Source organism: Eleutherodactylus coqui, chromosome 3 (assembly GCF_035609145.1).
Source record: "Eleutherodactylus coqui strain aEleCoq1 chromosome 3, aEleCoq1.hap1, whole genome shotgun sequence".
NCBI lineage: Eukaryota > Metazoa > Chordata > Amphibia > Anura > Eleutherodactylidae > Eleutherodactylus > Eleutherodactylus coqui.
This window is the reverse complement of record NC_089839.1, coordinates 174,538,051-174,563,371: the sequence shown is the minus strand read 5'-3', so window position 1 is coordinate 174,563,371 and position 25,321 is coordinate 174,538,051. Positions and strand designations below refer to the sequence as shown.

At 41.4% G+C, this 25,321-nt stretch overlaps 1 protein-coding gene across 2 annotated transcripts in view; it reads left to right on the top strand.

The window, feature by feature from the left end:
* Positions 1-25,321, top strand: part of DNAH12 (dynein axonemal heavy chain 12) — a 133,483-nt gene that overhangs the window by 13,116 nt on the left and 95,046 nt on the right. For both annotated transcript variants that reach the window (XM_066596565.1, XM_066596564.1), the window contains 16 exons: positions 441-516; positions 606-764; positions 923-1,118; positions 2,431-2,619; positions 3,809-3,965; positions 4,629-4,720; positions 5,946-6,124; positions 7,272-7,407; positions 8,959-9,084; positions 9,329-9,463; positions 11,741-11,934; positions 15,168-15,417; positions 17,930-18,115; positions 20,601-20,801; positions 23,129-23,323; positions 25,031-25,152. In XM_066596565.1, coding sequence (XP_066452662.1) covers positions 441-516; positions 606-764; positions 923-1,118; positions 2,431-2,619; positions 3,809-3,965; positions 4,629-4,720; positions 5,946-6,124; positions 7,272-7,407; positions 8,959-9,084; positions 9,329-9,463; positions 11,741-11,934; positions 15,168-15,417; positions 17,930-18,115; positions 20,601-20,801; positions 23,129-23,323; positions 25,031-25,152 — 2,593 coding nt within the window. The remainder of the gene's footprint in view (positions 1-440; positions 517-605; positions 765-922; positions 1,119-2,430; positions 2,620-3,808; positions 3,966-4,628; positions 4,721-5,945; positions 6,125-7,271; positions 7,408-8,958; positions 9,085-9,328; positions 9,464-11,740; positions 11,935-15,167; positions 15,418-17,929; positions 18,116-20,600; positions 20,802-23,128; positions 23,324-25,030; positions 25,153-25,321) is intronic.

The following is a 25,321-nucleotide window of genomic DNA, read 5'->3' as shown; positions in this document are numbered from 1 at the left end:
AACTCATCATTCCTTAGCACGGATGGGCTGTAACAGCAGATGACCTGCTAGAGTGCCATCGCTGTCTAAGAAAAACAGAAAGGCGAGACTCCAGTGGGCAAAAGAGCACAAAAATGTGGTCACTGAACCGGGGAAAAATATCACAAATCCAGATTTCTGTTGCACCGTGCTGATGGGAGGTCAGAATTTGGTGCAAGCAGCATGAATGGATGACCTCTTCCTGTCAGGTGTGAACAGTTCAGGCTGGTGCCGGTGGAAAAATGGGGGGTCTTGTAATACTTGTGTATGGACATTTGGACAGTAGCTAGTAGTACCTAACTTCTGAAGAGTAGAGAAGGTCCAACGTGCAACTGGATGGGTATCTACAATAAATCGGCCATTCACTGTATGTGATATTTAACACTGTATCAGGCTTCTTGTTTTCTTCTTTCCTTGTTCAGTCACAAGTGTTCTGGTTAAACCAGAGGTGAAAGGATTAGAAGCTGAAGAGTCGGGTCTGTCACCTGAATTTCCCATGTGAGTATTTGTTTATCTGCTTCTTACATCACTTCAGATTGATCGCTGAATATTACATGATACGGTACCTTATTATCTTGTATCTTCAGAGGCCTGGATTTCTCCAAGCCCTGGCATCAGAGCTTCATCCGAGCAAGAAATGAGACAATTAAAAACTTACATCTCGTCCACCCGGCCATTCGGACTATTCTTGATTTGGGCTACACAACTTTCTCTAACCTGCTCGTTGTTGATTTGTCAGGATACAGGTCAGACAGAGCTGGTGTCATTGATCAGAGTTCTCAGTTGTCCTATGTTTAGATGTAATGTAGCAATTATAAAGATACAAATTTTTCGTTGTCATCCCCAAAAAACGATCTAACATAAAACAATGGAATAGATTATGTTATTATTGTTACTTCGGTAGGTCAAAGGGTGCCGTAGAATGTGAATCACTGAGGAACAGTGTTTCTTTGGCATGTGCAAAAACAGAAGAGAACTTGCTGAACACCTGGTACCCCAAAGTCATCAATCTGTTTGCCAGTAAAGATGCCCTGCAGCAGATGAAGGCAGATAAAGTTGATTCCTTTTACAACAGTGTCTCAACACTTATGTCCAACCAGGTAAACAGGTGGCTTTGGAGATCTGTAATATATAATGACTCATATTAATTATCATATGTGTGGACCAAACATAGACCTATGAAGTATTACATCCATGCAATGCTTACATGGCCTGCATAGGCGCAAATGAAATGTCTTAAACAGACACAAATGTGCAACAAATACCAACGCAGCAAATGCAAATGGATTAAATATATACATTTATTAATACGAACACATGTAACATAAATGGCATCACAAGAACAAATTTGGGAATCTGACCCTGTTCTCATACTTACAGGGATCACTAAGTGGAGTGATCGCCCCGATAAGGATGCCCCCACATCATGATCCTATGGTGACTCTGGCTTTCCCTAGATAGCAACAGACAAACAGTAGCAAACATTAGATGACACAATATGTTACCACTAGCACAGTGATTAGATGTTACAACAGTCCAATGTGTAAGTCAATCCACAGTCTGACATAACAGAGATGCAGGACAGAACCAGATACTTTAGATGAGACCCAACACACCTTTAAACAGAAGTCAGACTGGGAACAGACCAGGAGTCAGACAGAGTTCAGACAGCCACGCATACCCTACGCACTGGCATACTTCTAGCTGAAATCAGACACAACTTGGGTTTAGACGAGACTCGAGGCGTCAGACATACATTTGACAGTGTTCAGACAAGACTCATTTCAAACTAGATATGAAACAGGATACAGCAGAAGCAGTGAGGCATCACATATCTGACTGGATTTACAGACAAGACACAGATATAAAGAAATCTGACCAGCATGCCTACTCAAACCAAAGTGAAGTCAGGAGAATAACCAGTGCTCTCTGAGAGGAGGGGCCAGAATAAATGTTCGGAGAAGACCGGTGATTGGCTAGCTGGGTAATCCACCTAACAATCAACCAACACCTGTATAGCTGTACTCCTGTCAGGGCTTAGTAAAAGTATCACAAGGAGCACTTGCTGACTCGCTGTGACAAGAGGGTATTCCCAGAATTACCAATTATCACTTATCCACAGGATAGGTGATAAATGTTTGATCACTGGGGACTACATGACTGAGATAATGACCGATCAGGAAAATGGAGATCCCTTGTCCCCTTTCCTCTTCACTGCAGCATAGAGGAACTTGAATGGAGTGATGGCCAAATATGCACACTGCTACGCAATTCGACACTATGGAACTGGTGCAGATAGCCAAGTAGTGATCAGTAGGACCCCCTGTGGATAGGTGATAAATAGTAATTCTGGGAATCCCCCTTGGTATTTTGACGACAACTAATATATAGTTGCTCATTTCTTCTGTACAGATAAGAGACCTGCTGCAGAGAACCGTAGAAGCCTTTGTTGGTTTATTTGACCTGAAAGACACACCATTTTTACCAATCTTTAAAATGCAGCTTACATTTGATGATGAGAAAATGGATTTCTATCCAAGTTTCCAGGACTTAGAAGATGCTGTACTGTTTATAGTAACTCGGATCTCAAAGACATTGCAGGTATTCATGATTTTTCTCAACGCTGATACATAACTTTATCCAGTAGATATAGTATAACATTTATTATACTAATGAATTTAGTATTGTTATTGGCTAGCACCAAATCTGAAAGTTATTAAAACATATCTAACTTTTCAGACAACTTATGCTTGTCTAATAGCCTGTGTGTTTCTCATCAATTTTGCAATATACTTTCATTAATGTTTTTTTTTGTTCTACCACTGTAAATTAAGGCTGAAGTGCAGCCCCTCTGCAATCCACTGCTTGTTGCTATACATTTAGCTTCCCTAGCAACTGGGACATTAGGACATCTTCTTAGCTGTGGGGAAGAGGCAGTCTTGGGCTGCTCCCTGCTCTCACATTGCTCTCAGATCTGCAGTTAATGCATACACAATCTCTGTCTCTCCTGATGTGCATTGTCTGTGTATATCGGAGAGCGAACGGACAGGTAGCCACCCATAATAATGTTGTAAATATTCTTTCTGTCCAGTTGATTTATATTTTGGTAAAAATTACCTATTTCCCAGAGTCTACTTTTTAGTAGTGGCAGTGTGTTATGGATAGGCTATATAATCAGTACTAATGAGCTGGGTTTAGTTATCTCATATTAATGCATTTCTGCAGTGATTCTTCATAGTTAAGTGTTCTTGTCATTTCAGGTGACTTTTCAGAATATGTGTATATGAGGAATAACACTATATTTGGACTTCATATAACATGCACATGACATTTTTAACAGTATTCCCTCTGGAGGCTCCATCTCTGATTCTCAGTTTTTCTCAGAAGTACTGAACAGTGTAGATGTGAATCCAGTAGTTGTGAGACAGTAAAAGGCTTACTATTAGTTGCAGCAACACATCTGCTTGTCTTTCTGTTTCTCTTGCTCAGCTCCTCCTCACCCTCTATCCTCCGCATAGACTTCTATAGGCAGCAAATAATTTGAACTGTCATTGAGCTGTTAGTCTGTCTTGCCTACAAAAAAACGAATTTAGCCATTTTTCAAAGTGAGTGAACAGTTTAACGGGTAGGAGGAAAGGAGCTTGATTAGTGGAGAAAGAAGCATTTTTCTCTAACGAGATATATTACTAGCTTTCTTATACTCACCTGCACTATTGTTTTATGGCAAGTTTGTTGAAAAGATGCTGGCCATCTAAGTGTGTAACTAATTAAATGTTTTTTCTTCATTTAGAATATTCAGACTGTTCAGTCGTGGCTTTCTGGGAGCAATATTATTCAGATTATTGAGGCCAAACTCCCTGATTATATCATTCAGTCTGCTGAGCAGAAGCTGAAGGAGGCGGTCAGTCACAATTTACAGGAGCCTTTGAAACATTTTGAAACATATGGTAAGCTGGATTTGAATGTTAAGGTGTTTTCCCACAACGTAAAATTGCTTCACCACCACTGTGTCCTTCCTGTTTGCTGCTGACCAGGACACGTGACTGCTGCAGCCAATCACTGACTACAGAAGGTTACTCTGTGGCATATGATTGGCTGCAGCAGTCACATGCCCTGGTCACCAGTAACCAGGAAGAGCAGAATGGTTCATCAATAGCTGATCGTCTGGGGTCCGCTGCTCTAGACCCCGGCTAATCATCCTACCGAGCACCCACTGTCAGTGCTGCAATACACAGGGTCTGGAGCGGAGGCTGCGAATGTAAAGGCGTTTTCCCACAACTAATCATTTTATTGGGCACCCACTCCATGCTGCAATACCCTTGTGTAGTTGCCCTCGCTTGTAACTGCAGACACAGTTACCATTGATTTTAATGACAGCTACATCTGCAATTACAAGCACTAGCCACTGCTCAGTGGTCAGTGCAGCAGCTTCCACTCCGACCCCTGTGTGCTGACAGCAGCGCCTGATCAGCTAATCTGGCCAAATCTGGGGCTGCGAATTCCAACTGTTCAACTATTGATGGCCTATCCAGAGGATAGGTCATCAATAGTATATTGCCTGGTACACCCCTTTAAATAAATGCTTATATTATTCGACTTTTTTTTCATAGTTGAAAAATTCAGCTGGCTTGTGGACGGTTCAGCCAATGAGCAAGTAGAAACCTTTTTGTCAGAAGAACACAGTTTTGATGAATACACTAAGGTACGTATGTGTTGACATTATGTGGCTGCAATGCTTACATAGTGGTGTATATAGAAGAGATGGGGCTCCATAGCAAAAACTTAAATTAGCCTGCCTTTATAGTGTTTGGTTTTGCCAACCAGGACAAGAGGGCCTTGGGTTTGTTTCTCATTCCATGCCCTTTAAAATGACCCATGGGCTCGAGTAATGAGCCTTAGCGAGTATACTCGCTCATCTCTAATTAGATCCATATTATGGTCCACAAAATGCAGACCAAGTACAGAATGAGTATATATGAAAGCAGCCTAAAGGCATTCACATGTAGCAAATATGCTGTGGATTTTCCATAGCGGATTTTCCAAATCTGCAGCAAATCCGCACAAAAAACCCATGTCAAAACGTGCACCATTTGGTGCAGATTAAGCCACAGATGTTGGTGCAAATCCACAGCACATTGCACCAATTCAATTTAAATTCAATTAGGGCCTCTTTCACATGAACGTTATTATTGCGCTGAAGTTAGCCGCACAGTAAAATCGCGACCATCTCTGCAGAAAATCGCGTGACTGGACGATTTTCCACGAACATTAGTGTTTTTTTGTCCATTGGCTGGGTGCGAAATATTGCCAAAAAAATATGCTGCTGATTGGAATTCCCTTAGTTGGCAAAAATCCTAATGACTTAAACAGTGGCACTTGTCATCTCTTGCTGACGTTGGATGCAGCTAAACTCCCTCTCCTCCCTTTTTTGGCAGCTCCCATTGTAGTCTATGGGGGCTCCAGCGTTTTTCTGTCCAAAGATAGGGCAAGACCTATATTTTTCCACAGCAGGAAATTTTAGTCACTGAATTCAGTCGCTTATATGCTATAGTTTTAGTTGTTTTTTTTTTACATGGGTAAAAATCCTTTGTCTGAATGATTCCATAGGAAGCCATTGGTTCTAATGGTTGCGATTTTATTATGCGACTAACTTAGCCATGCAATAATACTTGTGTGGATGAGGCCTAAAGGACTGAAAACCACAGCCAATTTGAACTAAAATTTGCAAAAATGGTGCAGAATTTGATGTAGATTTCGGTGTGGATTTGCTGCGGATTTTCTCAGCTGCAGCAAATCTGCTAAGTGTGAATGCACCTGAAAACATATAGATAAAATAGTTTTATTCTATTGGTATGATGAAGAATGTGCAGATTTTGTGTCCAGTTACTTTGTGTTACTGAATTGTATATCAATGTTTTGTATTCCAGTTTGTAGAACAATTCCACACGCTGGCCAGAGATATTATGGGACTGCCCACTCGCGCTTATTTCACCATGGTCCTGCTTGACTGTGATGATCTAAAGCAAGGCTTGGCCGACAAAGCAAAAGGTTTTGCTAATATATTACTGGATAGACTGGTGTCAAATCACAGACTGGAGAACGAGAAGTAAGTATAATCCTGGATCCAATGGTTTAATTATTGGTTTCAGGAGCCTTCAGTTTTCTGGTGGCATCTTACAAAAAGGCAGCGGGTTCAGCTGAAACACCACAAGGCTGCATATTGTTTCATATAATAATATCATACTATAATAGAACTGCTAATCACTAGCAGGAAAATGGGCGCATACATGTTTATGTCAAATTACTTGGTAATGAAAGGGTATCTGCAGAAAATGCTATATTAAGTCAGACGAGCGTTTTTTGCGTGCGCCTATGTGTGCAAAAAAAGCGCGTCTGATAGAACCATTGGTTCCCTATGTAGTGTTCAGATGTTCATCTTTTACAGGTATAAAATACTCGCACCTGGTCACAGTGCTCAGCCAATCAAAGGCCGCGCTCAGCCATTCATCAAATTCTGTCTGTGATTAGTCACAGCGCTCAGCCATTCATTGAAATCAATGAATGGTTGAAAGCTGCCTCTGATTGGCTGAACGCTGTGACCACTGTGACCAATCACAGGCAGCGCTCAGCTGTCATTCAATGAATGGCTAATCGCTGCCTGTGATTGGCTGTGCTCTCAGCCAATCAGACCCAACATTTTCAGGAGGCTGGGATTTTTAAATCCCCGGCCAGAAGAAAGTGCTTGAAAGCAATGAGAACGGAGCTTCGGTCACACGCATTTCTAACATGCGCAGAGCGGGGTTTGTTTTGCCCAGATAGGTTTTGCATGTAGCCAAGTGTTTTAAAAACCAAGAAAAACCCTTTAACTGAGTTTTCCGAGTCTTAGATATTGATTACCTATCCTTATTATAGGTCATCAATATCAAATTAGTGGCAGACTTCCTTCACCTTCGTCAAACAGCTATTTGAAGGGGCTGCAACGCTCAGTTCATTACATGGCCTTTCTGCAACTCCGTCCTACTCAAATGAATGAGACTGAGCTGCAATACCAGGCACGGCCACTACAAAATGAATAGCGTTGTGCCTGGTATACAGTGAAGGGGCTGCAATGCTCCCCCAAATGCCACAGCTTTTTCAAACAGCTGATTGGCAGTTAATGTTACAGTCAAAGTGATGAATCTAACAGCAGTTTGCTCAGCATAGTGTGAAATATCATAACAAAATAAAACTCCTTAAATATTTGCTTCCCCTAGAATCTGCATGGAATTTGAGAAGATTAAGGAGCAAGCATTAAAGGTCCCTGAAACGACTGAAGATGTAATAGCGGAGATTGAGTTTGTTGAGCAGGCTAAGAGCAAAAGCCTCGTTGAGCTGAAGGATCAAATTACTGTACGTATATCACCGGGTATATAGGAGTATATATAAAAATGGAATATGCAGAATTATTTGGGTGTTTTGTACATCTTGGATGATGCATATTTCTCCATATACATAATTAACCCCTTTCTGACGCAGCCCTTTTTCGCTTTGATTTTTCAATCCCCACTAAAAAAAAAACATAGCGCTTTTTTATTTTTCTGGTAACATAGTTACATGAGTGATTGCTTTTTGCTGGAAGAGTTTTATTTTGCAGTGCTACCATTTAACTTATTATATAATGTATAGGGAAATTTTAAAAGAATTCAAAATGGCGTGTAGTGGAACCCCCCCAGTTTCTCTATTTTTGAAAGAGGTTTATTTTTATGCTGCAATTTTGACATTACCTTAATTCCCTGGGTCAGTATGATTACAGCAATACCAAATGTATATAGTTTTATTATGTTGTGCTACTTAAAAAAGTAATATACCTTTAAAAACAGTGGAAACAAAAATTGCTTTCTGTCGCCATCATATGACCTTCATAACTTTTTATTTTTCGGTTGATGGGACATTCTAAAGACTTGCTCTTTGCGGGTTGAGCTATAGTTTCTATTACCGTAGTAGAATTTTGAGTACATGCAGCTCTTTGATTGCTTTTTATTCAGTTTTTTCCAGATGGCGGGGTGACCAAAAAACTGCAATTCTGACATTGCATTGTAGTTATGACAACATTCATCGTGCAATCTAAATAAAGATTGTTTAATAAATTGGACCTTTATGGATGATGCATAACTTATTTATTTAAAAAAAAAATCTGATTGGGAAAAGGGTTTTTTTTACATTTTTTATATATTTTAAATTTACTAACAATTGAAAAAAAATCTTATTTTTACTTTTTTTAGAGCATATTATAATTTGAAATGCATTCTTCTAAGCCCAACATCCACAGCAGGTCTGGGTTTCCTTCACAAAGCCTAGGCTGCCATAGTAACTGAACGGCTCCTAGCGTTCTAGTCGCTAAAAGGCGAGACAAAGAGAACTCCCTCTGTTGGGCCATGTGAATGCCTCTGTCAGTACTGACAGCGGCATCCAAATGGTTAAACAACCAAAACTCGAGTTGAACTGTGCAAAAGTAAAGCAGATTTCTTCATCCATGAACTGACATATAACAGCCAGAATGACATGAGGAGATAGAAGAACTCGTCAAGTTTTTATTGCACCTTACAGATCTCTGATGTGGAGGCCGTTGGTGACACTAGATGACTAAAACAACACATCTCTGTTGTAGTGGAATCGATAAGAGAGGATATTCCGGGACGCACCTGCACAGGACTGGACTACCAACTTGACATCTGCCGTGTCACCAGCCGTGCCCATATTGAAAATTTGGTGCATTAAAAACTGGTAGAGTTCTTCTATCTTCTCATGTCAGTCTGGCTGTTGTATGTCAGTTCATGGATGAAGAAATCAGTTTTACTTGTGCGCCATTCTTTTTGTATCACCCTGTATTTAAACTTATTAGCCATTATTTGTAGCTAATAGATATGGTTGGACGTTGCAATTTTGTTTTCCTTCTTCCAGGAGTGTCAGCGGAGAATGAATTATCTTCTAGATGTTCATTTATTTTCACCTGAAGATGTTGTCCTGAACTCAAAGACATTACTATGGCCCAAAAATATTAACCCAGTGTTTGATGAAAATGACCAGGTATGTGGGTGTATATTTGTGAAAATGGGGTACCAGCTATGGTAGAGCCTCAGCAAGTCGTAAGTCAGAAGTGAGCGCTTCCAATAGTAATATTGCGCAGTATTGTTTGTTTTTACATTGCACTAATTACACATCATTTAAATATCAGTCATTTGGTTTAGCAGTAGAAACTGTAGATAGTAAATCAGATGTGTGATTGCTGAAATTGCATTTTTTTAAATAATTCATCTTACATCATTTTAAGCTGATTGAAAAGGCCAAACGTAAAGGAGAGAGTGAGCTGCTGGGGAAGAGAGAGAAGCTGATGCTGGAACTGGAGAAGATGTCACGTCGGATGGAAGAATTTGCTGAGTTTTCTGAGCTGGATATGATGCAGCAGGTGTGATATTAATGTGCTGATATGTATCAATTGTATCAATATGCTGATATGACCAATTGTCTCCTTTAGGTCTGATGCTACATAGTGATAGTAAGGATTACAAACCTGCTATGTGGACATGTATTATGGCATTAGTTTATTGTGGGTATGTAAGGCTGCTTTCACACCTGCACTGGGGATTCCACTTAAGCGTTCGGGGAGCAGAAAAGAGTAATCCCCCATGCCCAAATGGCTCCGTCTCTGGACAGAACCGAACAGCTGCGGATGGACCCCATTGACTATAATGGGGTCCAATGCTTTGTGCCCAGCTGCCCAGTTTTGGGACGGAAGAAAAAGCTCTGCATTCAGCACTTTTTCTTCTGCTATTTGCAGCCAGATCTGTAAAACCACTCTAATTCATACAAACTCACTTTGACATCTTCACACATAAGTGATTGGCAATCCTGGCTTTGAGGCTCTTGTACACATTAGACTACAGTCATCTAAACCTGACTATTTCTGCAGTACCGGACAACTCTCGAATGTGTATGGGGTGAATTTCTCCACCCGATCCTTTGTTTCCCCCATGAAGGTAAGCTGCTGCTGACGTAAATTATACCAAGAACACAGAGTTGGTGAGATGCCATGTAAAACACATGAACACTCAACGGTACCGAGTATTTATGTACATGGATGAATCGGGAGAAATGTTTAGCTGATAGGTACTACTGATAGGTTTAGCTGATTACACTACTAAATAGGTTGGTATGATGAGTTGTTTGCTTTCTCCAGTGATCCTAGTTTCTTATATTCTCATTTTTGGTAATAGCATGCACCCATGGTCTCACCACTCACATCATACATTTCCTGGTTTAATGCATGATATGCATAATGAGGTATATATTAACATAAGATGAGACACACTTGTTCACCTCACAGCGCACCTGTTCCCTGCTGGATCCCATGCACTGTCAGGGTCTCAGAGCATCAGGTTGTGGCATAATGTACATCACAACCCAATGCACTGAGACCCTGATAGCGCATGAGGTCCATCGAGGACCAGGCACACTTTGAAGAGGAGAAGCTGTCTGTAACACAGGACGGCCTCTTCTCTTTACAACACTGGGAGATGGAGGCAGGAGTGGTATATAACAAGGATGTGAGGAGACACTAGGGGGAAAATCTATATATAAATGTAATAAAACTAAAGGCAGACATCTATTATGCTGTTCTATATAAGCCTCTGTGCCTGCACTTGGGAAAACAGTGCAGGCACAGCTGGAGTTTCCTGTTCAGATATACAGTTAGCTAGTTAAAGACGGATTTCAACACGTCTTCTCCTAGCTGCATAGCTGAATAGGGGTTTTATACAAAAAATGTACAGAATATGCTGATAAAACATATTGCAAAAATGCTTATTTTGTACATTTTAGAAAAAGAAAATTAAAGTATAGTTACAATTTAAGTTTCTGGTGCTTGCCCTGAGGTCCACTCAAACAGAGGTGGAGCAGAGATAGCAGTCGCACGTTTGCCCTAGTTTATGACAGGGCACAGTAGCCCATCTGGCATGTGTTAGCTGGGCACTCTTTTGCGAATTACGCCTCTGCCATCGACAGTCAATAAATTGGTGTTTGAAGTAGTCTGTATGCGATAAATGAAGCAACAATTATAAAATGTCATGAAACAGTCTATAAAGTGTAAAAGAGTATTCTGAGGTGGGCACTGCAGGGAGCTTGAAATTACCCAACTTCCTATTTTACTATGGGATTGCTCTACTCTGCTTTTTGCAGTGTCCTTTTATTGCATCCACCAGGAGAACTCCTGGCACATATGTAAAATACATCCATAGGCTCCTGTTGCTCGGAGGTAGGCCTCCCTTAGGCTGGTATACATTGGTATCCTTTTTTTACAACTGTATGGAATAGTGTAGCCTGCTGAGTTGACGAAACTGAACGGCACCATACAGAAGCGTCCGGTTTCCATTATGCTGTCTGTTATTTTACCAGACAATATAGTGCAGCTGCTGCTCTATGTCATCCGGGATTTTTGGATAGATCTGCGGCGGAGGCTCTGATGTCAACCTAGCCTAATGCTATTATTGGGATCAGTTCCACCAATAACAACATTTTAGGCAATTATTGTTCACCCCGTGTCCCTGTACTTTATGTACAGCACCTATATAGTCCTTATTTTGCTAGGTTACAGATTTCAATTGAAGTTTTTTCTTGTTAACGTACAGCTTGCTTTCTTGAATTCAGCTTTCTCCTTGTTATCTGTGTTTATTCCATCTGATTTCAGTATGTGACGGATGTGAGGACTGTACAGAAGCGTATGGCAGATGCAGAAGAGGTGATGGCTTATATCAACAAGGAAGAAGCACTGTATAAATGGGACATCACTACATATCCTCTAATGGATTCTTTGAAAGGCAACATTGAACCTTACCAGAAACTTTTTGCACTTATTTATAAATGGCAGAAGACCGAAAAAAAGTATGTGTAACTGCCATGTTAAGCATTCCTCCATAATGTATTTATGTTTAAAGAGGACCTGTAATATCAGATCAGCGGGCTGGCACCATAGCTTTGGAGCTGTGACCCCGCTGACTCTATCACACCTCTTCTTTTCTCCGTACATCCCCGTTCCCCCATACCAACCTCCGGTAGATTTGGTTCTCAGAGCTTTGAATCAAGTGGGTTATCTGCTTCACGCATAGTCAATGGGTGATGTCATATTTTCTCCACCTAGTGACATCTTCCTTCGACAGTGAGAAGTAGAGACCACCCACTTGACAGATTCAAAGCTTGGGGAGTTGAATATCACAGAAATTAGTGCTGGGGAACAGGGTGGTTTACAGAAGAAAAAGGAGGTGCAATAGAATCAGCAGGTCACGGCTGCTAAGCTCTGCAGTTGGATCCACTGATCAGAGGACATGTCAGATCCTCTTCCAGGTGTAATAATCTCTGGGTTTGAAAAATAATAAATGTTTTCAGATAGTCTATTGGGGAAGATAACATAGGGCAGTCTTTTATCCATAAACAGTGTCAGTTATCTTTTTTAAATCAAATAGTCTTTATTGAAAATTTTCCAATTTTTCTAAAACACACAAAGGGTGTCAGTTATCTACTGTGGTAGTGTTAGGTTCCAGTGGGGGTTGATTGAGCTAGCTGGTTGTGGATATTTCCAGCCAGACAGTCCCCCGAGTTTTAGACCCCTGTGTGTTTGGTGCCTGTGTCTCCAGAGGCCCATCTTTAAGGGGGAGGTACTGTTAGGCTCCAGCGCAGCTCCCCACAAGTGGGGGTTGATTGAGCTATCTTGGTGTGGACTTCTCCAGCCAGCCAATCCCTAGGGTCTCAGACCCCTGTGTGTTGGGTGCCTGTGTCTGCGGAGGCCCCTTTTTAAGGGGAAGGTACTGTTAGGGTGTGCTGCTGGGATCTGTTGTTCTATATAGGTTTCCAGCAGCGCTGCTGCATAGATGGAGGTTGAGCTGGCTGGGTGTGGATTTCTCCAGCCAGCCAATCACCACTGGTCTGCTGCTCATATATACCATCTCCCCTGCTAGAGGCTGCTGGGCTTTCCTCTGTTTGTTCAGTGTGAACAGTGTCATGTTCCTACGTGTCGGCACATGTGCCGGACGTGTGGTGTGAACAGTCCTGTTCAGGGTGCATGGTGTGCTGTGTTGTATGCAAATCCATGGCGTGTTGTTGTGAGCTGTGTTCAGTCCTGCTGTGTTTTGTTTGTCATCTAGGTCTAGGTAGGTCCCTAGATTCCAGCGCGGGGCCCTCCCTGTCAGCAGGCAGGTTTCCTGTGAAAGTTGTCACATTAGAATAGGGACCCTTGAGACAATGAGGACCCTTGAAGTGGGCTCGCGGGCTTAAGTATCTTGGCCAAAATAAGAACTAATACCTCGCATCGTATCTATTTACATCTGTTTATGCGTGCGGGTATGCTTGGTCGTGAGTGCATGAGTTATGTCCTCTGTTTCTGAGTTCCATCTGAGTTTTGCCAGTTTGTGCGTGTGAATGGCGTAGCAGGTAGTCCTAATAAAGCTATACCTTGTGATCCACTTAGGGTCCCGTTAGACGAGCTGATTCTCGTTTGAACAAGAGAGTAACATCACCGCTAACTCGTTCGCACTTGTGCAGCCTGTTTAGACAGGCAAATGCATTGTTGACTCGTTCAAACAAGAATTGCTCAGATTCATCCAGTTCCTCTTTACGCAAATTCAGGGACTGAGCGATTGCTGTTTAAACCCAATGATAAGCGAATGAGCCAACGAGGATTTTTATGCTTGCATAAAATGAAGAAAGAAAAGCGAATGATTCTCCCTTGTCTTTCAGTCGTTGACTCGTGTTTAGACCGAACGATATCATTCACATTAGCTGGTTTGAACAATTTTTTGAGCTATAATAGTTTTGTCTAAAAGTACATTTACTTGCAGGAGCCCTTCCAAAAATTGGTACTTTCGAAAGCAGTCCTACCCAGGCTATGTTCAGAACTACACAAAAATTTTATTTAGATGAAGTTGGATGAATTTGAATCAATATCCTATTATTATTTACTTCCTCTCAGTTCTTATTGTGTCCTCATAAAGAAAGAGAAGAAACCATTAGAGTATCTTTACCTTATAGATATATCATAGCAAGTCAATACCTTGTATCTGATCATCAAATATGTCAGACTTCCTTTAAATGGTGATATGCTAATCAAGTACCACTAGAATTAAAGGAGATGTCCCGCGCCGAAACGGGTTTTTTTTTTTTTAAACCCCCCCCCCGTTCGGCGCGAGACAACCCCGATGCAGGGGTTAAAAAAACCACCCGCACAGCGCTTACCTGAATCCCGGCGGTCCGGCGTCTTCATACTCACCTGCTGAAGATGGCCGCCGGGATCCTCTGTCTTCATGGACCGCAGGGCTTCTGTGCGGTCCATTGCCGATTCCAGCCTCCTGATTGGCTGGAATCGGCACGTGACGGGGCGGAGCTACACGGAGCTACACGGAGCCCCATAGAGAAGAGGAGAAGACCCGGACTGCGCAAGCGCGGCTAATTTGGCCATCGGAGGGCGAAAATTAGTCGGCACCATGGAGACGAGGACGCCAGCAACGGAGCAGGTAAGTATAAAACTTTTTATAACTTCTGTATGGCTCATAATTAATGCACAATGTACATTACAAAGTGCATTATTATGGCCATGCAGAAGTGTATAGACCCACTTGCTGCCTCGGGACAACCCCTTTAAGCAGGGTGTCTCATGAAGACAACCCATATCAATGTACCTTGTTAGACATCATATTGAGGGATCCCCATCTTGGGACCACCTCTGTAAACCACGGGTAATGTCTGGCCGCAAGCATATCTTCCTGGCTATAACAGCTGATAATAATAATCTTTATTTATATAGCGCCAACATATTCTGCAGAGCTGATCTCAATGACTTCCATTGCAACTCATTCATAGTACAGTATAGTTTTGACAGATTTTCTTTATAAACCAGAAATTCATATTGAAAGCACTGAAACATTTAGATATACTTTTTCATGAAGGAAAATAAAGTAGCCATGCACCTAGAAGAGTATAAAGCGTGATAAACAGTAATAGATGGGCTCAGGGCATGTCTTAGCTTTTAGAAGACTTCAGTCTATAATCTTAATTATCTCCTGTATTTGAAAACTGTGCAAGTTCTACAGGTAAAAAACATAAAGAAAATAATGCTGTTCTTCCAGGTGGATTGATGGCGCTTTCCTTGATCTAAATGGAGAAAGCATGGAGGCAGAGGTGGATGAATTTTTCCGAGAAGTCTACAAGATGATGAAATTATTTCAGCAGAAGCAAAAGAAGTCAGAAGACGAAAAGAAAAAGGCTGCTCCTCAGCGAAGACTAATTGAAGATAAGGCTAGTGTAGAAGAGCAGAAGAAGGAAAGCAGCTTAGTTCTCATGTGTTCTGCTGTCAGTGAGCAAATCAAAGCATTTAAGGTATGTATAGCAAATGGCGTATACATCCGTTTTTTTTTTTGCAATAGACTTGGGCCTTGAAGAGACATAGAGTTGAGTTGCCCAAGTGAAATACCAGGACTTTACTTCAACATGCAGGTGGCATTCTTACAAGTAATGTTATTGCACAACATGTACATGGGAGCATGAGTGTTCCAAAAAGAAATGCAACGTATATTAATATACTTAAATGAACATTCTAAGCTTAACTAACATAAAGGAACTATGTCCACCATCAGGGCTATGAGCACTTTGTTATTTTCATCTTGAGCTGGGCAAAAGAGGGTATGGGGGTCTTATAGCAATGGCTTAACTCAAATAGTAGCTTTAGAATGCTTTACCTCTAGAGTGGGTGCTAGCACTCTTGCGAGCAGCATATCTACGCTATATGCAATTAGGCTCCTGATGACTACACCTCCTATGAGTCTCTCTGTGGGTTATTGCTCCAACTGTTTGTGGGACACTAAGGTGCCACTTTCCCGCATTGTTTGCGAGCATATCTAGGGGCTACTGCCCTGTCAAAAAGATCTACGACGAGCGACATAGCTCCAATTTTTTGTGTCGCTTAAGAACCCCAGAGACCTATATATTTTTTCTGATTGAGCAGGGGATACAAAACCCTGGTGAATCCACCCAATAGCCCTCCATAATACTATGCACAGCCTGACACTTATGCACCCATGTGCTTGTGTTATACAATACTGGGCTGACATAGTATACTCCCTCTATGGTATATATTAACCCTCTACCCTATATGCTCCTCTATTATATGGTTAGTTTATCCTCGCTAGGCTGCATGCTTATATCACTGACCACACGATCTGCCTCTCGTGCGTAGCATTTTATGCTTCTTTTCGTGCATTCCTGAAATACTCACTTCCTGATGATCCATGGCATTCACGGGGAAACGCGTCGAAGAATTTATTGTATAAAAGGGAATGAAACCCTGATTCACATCTAAAGTAAATAGGAGAATCAATCCTATAAAGGGAACCAAACCCGAACTTACATTTAGTGTAATAACAAATAGGACCCTTGTACATCTTTATTTACTAGGTCTTACACGCTCCCGCTAATTCCAGTACCACACTATTACGAGGTGGCTTTGCGAATTCCCCACTGTCAGCTTGACAAATATTCCTGGCACATAATAGGCTACTAACATTCATATTGAGCCTATTAATTTAGGGAGAGCGATTTACAGTATTTGGCCACTGGGGGCATTAGTGCACGGCCCCACAGTAACCTTGTTTGGAGTATATGTGAGTTGGTCGCCAATATTACAATCTAATTTGGCCACCAACCCATCTAGCATGCTACCCGTTGTTGGTTTTGTTTTTTGTTCTATGTCAGGTGTGCCCTAGAGTGGTATATGTTTTTTCGCATTCTATAATAAAATTATTTATTTTAATCAGTCTAAACTGCGAAGGGTAACTAACATAAAGGAACACTCAGAGCAAAGCTGTTACTCTGTGTTATGCCTAAGGGCTTCTTCAGACGACTATATTTGCGCACGTAAAATAAACGCTTACAATGTGTAGTGAGTAGAGCCCATTGATGTCAATGGGTTTGTTCTCATGAGCTCTATTTTTCTGCATATTCCACCTATGGGAGGTATCCAAATGTGTACTCAGTGCGAGTGCAAAATCAGAATACGCTGCGCAATTCTGTGAAAAACAGAACACATTTGGACCTCATTAGGCTAAATAGCCTTTTAAATCAGGGTGGGGTGCTCTGCGTGCGCATAGGAACAGGCCCTGTGTGCGCAAAAAGTACAGTACTATGCGCGGATTTGCGCGCAATTCTACCTCATTCACAACTCAAATGTGTTGCACTGAAGCATGTACAATTGCACATACGGTCATCCGAAGAAGCCCTAATGGTGCTTATAGACGGAACGATTATCATTTAAAAAAATTGTTCAAATGAAAGTGAATGATTATTGTTCGGTCTAAACACGAGCCAATGACTGAACAATGAATGAGAATCATTTGCTTTTCATTCGTTGTTCATTTTTTTGCAGGCATAAAAATCATCGTTGGTTCTTTCACTTATCGTTCAGTTTAAACAGCAATCGTTCAGTCCCTGTATTCGGTTATATAGCTAATGTGAAAGACTGACCGATTCTTAACAATTGTTTGAACAAGCCAATGAAGCATTTGTCTGTCTAAGCAGGCTGCATGACAGCGAGCAGGTTAGCGGTGATGTCACTCACTCGTTTGCTCATTCGTCTAAAAGGACCCTAACGCAGGGCCTAAACGGGCAGCGCTTGATTCTCCTTGATGTTCTTTGAATCATGCCCTGCCACCTGAGGCCCTGCGCTGGGCATAACACAGAAATAAGTAGGTTTGGCTTCCTACTACCAACCACCTTTGCAAAACAAAGTTTTATTATGAATCCAAACCCAGGCCTATCACTTGAATTCAGTTCCCAGTATATTGCATTTTGTTGCCATTAGTGCCTAAGCATTGACTTTGATTTGTCTCCTTTGCAGGAATATATCCCTCTGGTGAGCATCCTTTGTAACCCAGGAATTAGAACCCGCCATTGGCTTCAGATGTCGGAGATAGTTGGCTATGACCTCACCCCAGATTCAGGCACCACTCTGAGAAAGGTTTTGAAGCAGAACTTGACGCCATACTTGGACAGTTTTGAGCAGATCAGTGCTGCAGCTAGTAAGGTAAGGATCTGTTCTTAATAATTGTGTACCAGAAGTCCTTCTCAAAATTATACAGGAAAGACTGAGATCAGTAGTTGAAGCGGCACTCCCTGATGCGCAGGCGGGATTCTGGCAAGGGCACGGCACCAGCAACCATATTGCAAAGCTGCAGAAAAGAAGGCTTCGGCAGCATCCAAGGTGCAAATTCAGAATTCAAAATTTTATTTCCCCATCACATATGAACAAGCAAGCAACGTTTCGGCCATACTGGCCTTTGTCAAGCTCAATTATAATGGTGTACGACTACATATAAATAGCATCACAGTAAACGTTGCTTGCTTGTTCATATGTGATGGGGAAATAAAATTTTGAATTCTGAATTTGCACCTTGGATGCTGCCAAAACCTTCTTTTCTGCATCATATGTTCTTCGCAGTGACAAGGATCCGGTCACTTGCTACTTTGGCTATTGCATACTTTATGCCCAGCCCCTGACTGGGGTTTTGCAATTTGTGCTGCTATCGGACCCTTCTTCTCTGGACTCTATATTGCAAAGCTGCAAAGAACTATGGAAGAAGCTCGAGAATACGAAAAGAATATCTACATGTGCTTAATCGACTACATCAATACCCTTGACTGCGTCGACCATGACAAGCTATGGCAGTTACTGCAAGAGCTGGGCGTATCAGCACATCTAGTCAAGCTGATAAAATCACTTTATACTAATAAAGAAGCCACTGTGAGAACACAGTATGGGGACACACATTGATTTGGGATCAGCAAAGGCGTCTGACAAGGTTGCATCCTCTCACCCTTCTTGTTAAACATATATGTGGAAGTGATCATGCGGAAAATGAACCTAGACAAATTGGAAATGGGGTGAAAATAGGTGGATGACACAACTCTGCTTGAGGAAACAGAAGCAGGTCTGAAGCAGCTGATATGTAAGATTAAAACTAAAAGGGAAAAAATGGGCCTCTACCTTCATTTAAAGAAGACTAAAATTATAACAACTGCAAAAAATGGCCAAATTCAAATCAAAATCGACAACGAGGCCATAGAATGCATGCAAGACTACATCTACCTTGGCTCAAAAATTGACCAGGCTGGAGAATCTATGCCAGAGGTAAAACATAGGATAGCATTGGGGGAAAGCGCGACGCTAAACATGGACATAATTGGGAAAAGTAGGGATATTGGCATAGCAACTAAATGCAGGATAGTGCAAACCACCGTGTTCCCCATTGTGAAAGCTGGACTGCAAAAAAAGCTGATAGAAGGAGGATTGATGCATTTGAGCTCTGGTGCTGGCGAAAACTGCTGCATTTGCCCTGGATGGCAAGAGTAACAAACAGAGAAGTCCTGAATTGTATAAGACCTGGTATATCACTGAAGGGCAAGATGACCGGACTCAGACTCACAGATTTTGGCCATGTAATGCAAACAGAGTCGCTAGAAAAATCTGCAATGCTTGGACAGATCAGTGGCAAAAGTAAACCTGGCTGCCAAAGGACATGATGGCTGATACTGTCAAAGCTGATACTGGCAAGGATATCACACAACTGAAAGAAGCAGTGCAAACCGAAAAACATGGAGGGAGCTCGCCTTTAGGATTGCTGAGGGTCGTGAACGCTGTATTAGCACTGCGGAATAAATTTGCTCTATACAAATAAAGATTGTTATTATTATAAATGGCTAACAACAACCAGAAGTCCTAAGTGATATCCAGTCATTATCATGGATAACTTGGTCATTCTAACAAGTTGCAAATGGAAAAAACAAACTTTGTCTAACTTAAGTAGAAAAAAAATTCAAGTGGTGGCGGTCACTCTTACATTGTTACTTCTCAGTTTTATAGAACTACTGTATTAGTTTTCCAACGAATCTCACTAAAGCTGGCCAGACACATAAAATAAAATCCAACAAACCCACCAATTTCATCTTATGTGTATAGGGGCCTCCTGACTCTCCTCCCTACGGCAGATATTGGACAAACAGGGGTTGTAATATGTATCAATCTTTGTTCCCGCAGGGAATATGCCGCTATCAAACTTCTGTCCGTGACTTCTCAAATTCCTTTCAGTGACTTTCACTCCTCTCGCTGCCAAAATAAGCATACATGATCAGTCAAGCCATAGCATCCTCCCATAGACCATTAACTTGGGTATATACAGCTTAGAACATACTATGGTATTCTCAAACAATTAAAGTGTCAATGTCACTAATGAAGCTATGAAGACTAGAGAACATTATCTGTGTAGTGGCCATAAGAGCCAAAGTTGTGTTCAGAGGTAAAACTACACTTTAATTGTAAAATTACCCTCTGTCCTCATATTACTTTTCCTAAAGGTCATATAAAAGTAATAGAGTTAAAATAGTGGAGGAGAGGAGCCTCTTTACAGAAAGAAACCATAATGTACTACCTGAAACTTCTCTTTAAGGGTCTGCCACTAATGCCATAATAATGAATAATGCAATATTGAAACATCTCCATGTTTTCTGATTAGGAGTTTTCCCTGGAGAAAGCAATGCATAACATGGAAGAGATGTGGGACTCCATAGCCTTTAATACAAGTTCCTATCGGGAATCAGGGGTTTCTATTCTATCAGCAGTAGATGAAATCCAAACGACCCTGGATGACCAAATTGTGAAGACTCAAACAATGAGAGGATCGACTTTCAGCAAACCCTTTGAGAAACAAATCAAGGTATAAAATATTTACTTACTAATGACTCCTGTTTGTTACCAGACCAAAAGGTTTCATTCGTCATTACTAGATCTGGGGCTAACATTACGTGAGGATTTGTTTGGCTTCAGATTACATGTAGTGCAGGTAAATGGAGATGTTCAAAAGTGGAAAGGAAATTTACAAAACCTTTCCTGCAGTGATATATGGATGTCTCTTAAAGTGGTTATCTACCACCGAAAAATTATTAAACTCTGCCCAAGGTGGTGGAAAAGCATGTAAAAAGGCATACTACCATGTTTCCCTGATAATAAGCCCCACCCCGGTTTTTTTTTTGGGGGGGGGGGGGGAGACTTGAAATATAAGCCCTCCTCTGAAAATAAGCCCTAGCTAACCTAAATTAATATAAAAAAAATCAATACTCACCTAGTCCATGGCATCCCAATGCCTCGCGATGGTCTCGGGCAGCGCTGAAGGTTCCTCCGCGCTGACATCTCAGCTTCTTTCTGGTGATGGGGCTTTGAATACCCCACCTCCAGCAAAACGAGCTCTGTGATTGGATGGAGCACCAGCCAATCACAGCCGGCGCTCAATGAGCCAATTACAGTCATGCAATGATGTAATTCACTGAATGGCTTTGATTGGCTGGCGCTCAATCCAATCACAGCGCTCCCTTTGCTGGAGGTGGGGTATTCAAAACCCCGTCACCAGAAAAAAAGCGAAGATGTCAGCGCAGAGGACACTGCAGTTTGCCGCAGCGCTGCCGGAGACCATCGCGAGGCATCGGCACTCCGCAGACCAGGTAAGTACTCCCCCCCTTACTGAAAGTAAGACACTGTACCTCCTTTGGGGGCAAAAAATAATATAAGACAGTGTCTTATTTTGGTGGAAACACGGTAACATACTTATATCACTCGATTCCTCGCTGCTCCCATTCTGCCCTTCACTACTCTCCACTCTCTACTCCTGCTGCAGCGATGAGATCACCAATGCTGGCCAGTCACCAGTTCAGCTAGTAGTTAACTGCAGGGGTCACACGTCCCGTTGTTGTGATGTTATCGCTGTTGCAACAGGAAGGGGAGAGCAGAAGGGGAATTGACACTGGCAGAACAGGAGTGGCTGGGAATTGAGTAATATAAGTATGACTTCTTTAATGTTTTCCCATCACCCAGACAGGTTTCAATAATTTTGGGGTCTGGATAACCCATTTAACAACCTATAATTCTATAATTCCATGATATCTAACTAAAGTCAGGTTAAATGTGGTAACTTAATGGTATAACAATTCCTACTAATAGATAATATTAAATACAGTGATACCTTGAGTTAAGAGTGCCTCAACTTACAAGCTTTTTGACTTAAGAGCAGGCTCTCTTCCGAATTTTTGATTTGACTTAAGAGCAAAATCTTGGGTTGAGAGCCTTGCTCTCAATAGGGCCGCCGCTGCTGCCAGTGGCCCCATTGAAAGCAATGGACTGCCGACAACCCCTGCAGTGATTTTCGGGGAAGGGCTTCAAATATAAGCCCTTCCCTGAAAAATCATCCCTAGTTGTAGTCAAAAAATATATGCTCACCTGTCCGCTGCTGCCGGGGCTCAGGCTTGTCTAGCCGCCGCTTGTTCTCCCTGCATTTTTAATTCCCGCCTGCTGAAAAGTTTCAGAGCAGTGCAGGGAGAACAAGCGGCGGCTAAACGTGCCTGAGCCCTGGCAGTGGAAGACAGATGAGTATATATTTTATTTATATTTTTACTGCAGTTAGGGATGATTTCAGGGAAGGGCTTATATTTAAAGACCTTCCCCAAAAATCACTACAGGGATGCCGGCATACTATTGCTTTCAATGGGGCAATGCCATCCCCATTGAAATCAATGGGAGAGCTTCACGATCCGGAATGGATTAATGGCATTTCCATTCATTTCAATGGGGAAACTGGTTTTGAGATAAGTGTTTTGGGTTAAGAGCTCCATCATGGAACGAATTAAACTCTTAACCCAAGGCACCACTGTATTTGTATTCCCCATGCAATAACAGTTGTCTTTCACTATTTCTTAGAACTGTATATTGGGCTATTCCTATGTTATTCCTCCTGGAAATGTATAAATACATTGAGAACAGTGTGCTATCATTCCCCTTGTCAATAGGGTGTATCCAGACACACTCTGACTCTGTTCACTCAGTGGTAATAATGTAATTAATTTTAACATTAATATCCATTAATAAAGTAACCCTGAAAATCTAGAAGCAAAGAAACTGGGGACTTTTTCTATAATTTCCGTATAATCAAAATTGTAATCTCTTATTTTACGTGTTATTAGGCCTTCTTTTAACCTTTTACTCAACTCACTTTAGCAATGGGAGGAGCGACTGATACGAATTCAAGAAACCATTGATGAATGGCTGAAGGTACAGGCTCAGTGGCTATATCTAGACCCCATATTCTCTTCTGAAGACATCATGCAGCAAATGCCTGAAGAAGGAAGGTTATTCCAGACTGTGGATAGAAACTGGAGAGAAATTATGAAACATTGTGTGAAGGACCCAAAGGTAGATAGCCGCGTAGTATTCGCTGAATGAATAATCTTACTAACCCTGATGATCTTGTATTGCATAGACCATGTTTATCTAGAATCACCTGATGGTCTAGAGAATATGAAGCTTCCAAATGCATAAATACAAGTGCCACATACTTCAATTACACAGATCCTAGTTTATTTGGCTCTGCAATGCTAGTGCCTGAGCTTTCTATATCATTCGTTTGCTAGGCAACTAGGCTTTCACATTTTTTGTTAACTATTGGTGTTTGATAGACATTTGCAGTTTTCTGTCTACTTAATGGGGTTTTCCAGGATTATGATTTTGATGACCTATCTCCAGGTTAAGTCATCAATATTTGATCAGTTGGGGTTGCCTCAATTGAAAAGGCCACGGTGCCTGGGTGAGCATCATAGCTTCTTCTCAGGGCCGGGACGTCATGTTCATTCATGACAAAAACATGTGCCTCAGCACTCCTACACATTTAATATCTGAATAAAATTGCACAACTGTCGTTTATACTAACTGCATAAAAATGCAGTTCTTTGCACATATTTTGATCAAAGCATGTGGGCTCATCTGCCACGTCCAGACAAACCTCACTGGATGAATACCTAGCTCTAAAAGAAACTTGTCTTTGGGACAAAGATCTCCAATGGACTCAAGGAAAGCTGAAGAATTGTCTATATACTTTCATTTAAGGCCCATTTACAGGCAAAAATAATCTTTCAAATGACTGAAAGATTGAAAGATTTAGCGATCTATTTGCATAAAGTGCAATTTGCACTTTATCATCTTCATTTACAAGTAAAAGAACCTCTAGAAGTTGTTTGCAGAGCCCAGCCTGTAATTAAACATGCCTAGCTGTGTAAACGCTGCCCTACATTCCATTATTCTCTCCAGGCTAGTGTAAACAAATGCCAGGAGAAAACAGCATGGGGTCTATTGAAAGATAAATGTGTTTGCTTTATCTCTCAGTAGCGTAACTATGGATTTTGAGTTAACCTAAAAATCATTGTTCAAATGAAAAGTGCAAGATGTCCGCATTTACATGTAACGATTATCGCTAATTTTCGGTCGTTTGAAAAACAAAGTAAGCACAATTTTTACAAATAAATTAGATGTGAAGGTGCATGTAAACCATGACTGCAATAAATGCTGCAACAGAAACACATGCCCCAGCACTCATACACATTTAATACATGAATAAAATTGCACAACTGTTCTTTATACTAACCACATAAAAATTGTAAGTTCTTAGCACATATTTTGATCAAAGCATGTGGGCCCACCTGGCATGCCCAGGCAAACCTTAATGGGCAGATATTCAATGTGTCTGAGTGCTGAGGCGTATGTTTCTGTTAATGTATTTGTTGCAGCAATTTCTTACATGCAACTTCACATCTAATTTATTTATTGAAAATGCTGGCTTTTGGTTTTTTTTATACATTCAATCATCACATGACCTAAGAGCAGCTCAGTCCCATGCAAGTGAAAAATGTACTGCACGGTGCCTGGTTTGCAATGAAGAGGTCGCAGCACTCACACAAGTGCCGCAGTCTCTTCAAGCAGCTGTTTGTCTGGCGTCTTGAACCTTGGACCCTCAATAATAAGATATTGATGACCTATTTTAAAGATAGGTCATCAATATTTGGGTTCCAGAAAACCACTGTAATTAGATTATAGAATCTTACTTATGGACCATGTGTTGTGTTTTAGGTCTTAAGTGCAACCTCCCTTACTGGGCTTCTGGAAAAGCTGCAGGACAGCAATGTGCTTCTAGATAAAATCATGAAAGGTCTGAATGCTTATCTGGAGAAGAAGAGGCTTTTCTTTCCACGGTACAGTATTTTCACTTATTGCAGTATTGAAAAAAAGGGATTGTCACATGAAGAGAACTTATTTCCCTATCCACAGGATATAGGGAATAAGTATCTGATCAGTAGGGGCCTGACGGCTGGGATCCTCACCGATCATGAAAATAGGGGTCCTGAGTGTCCCCGAATGACT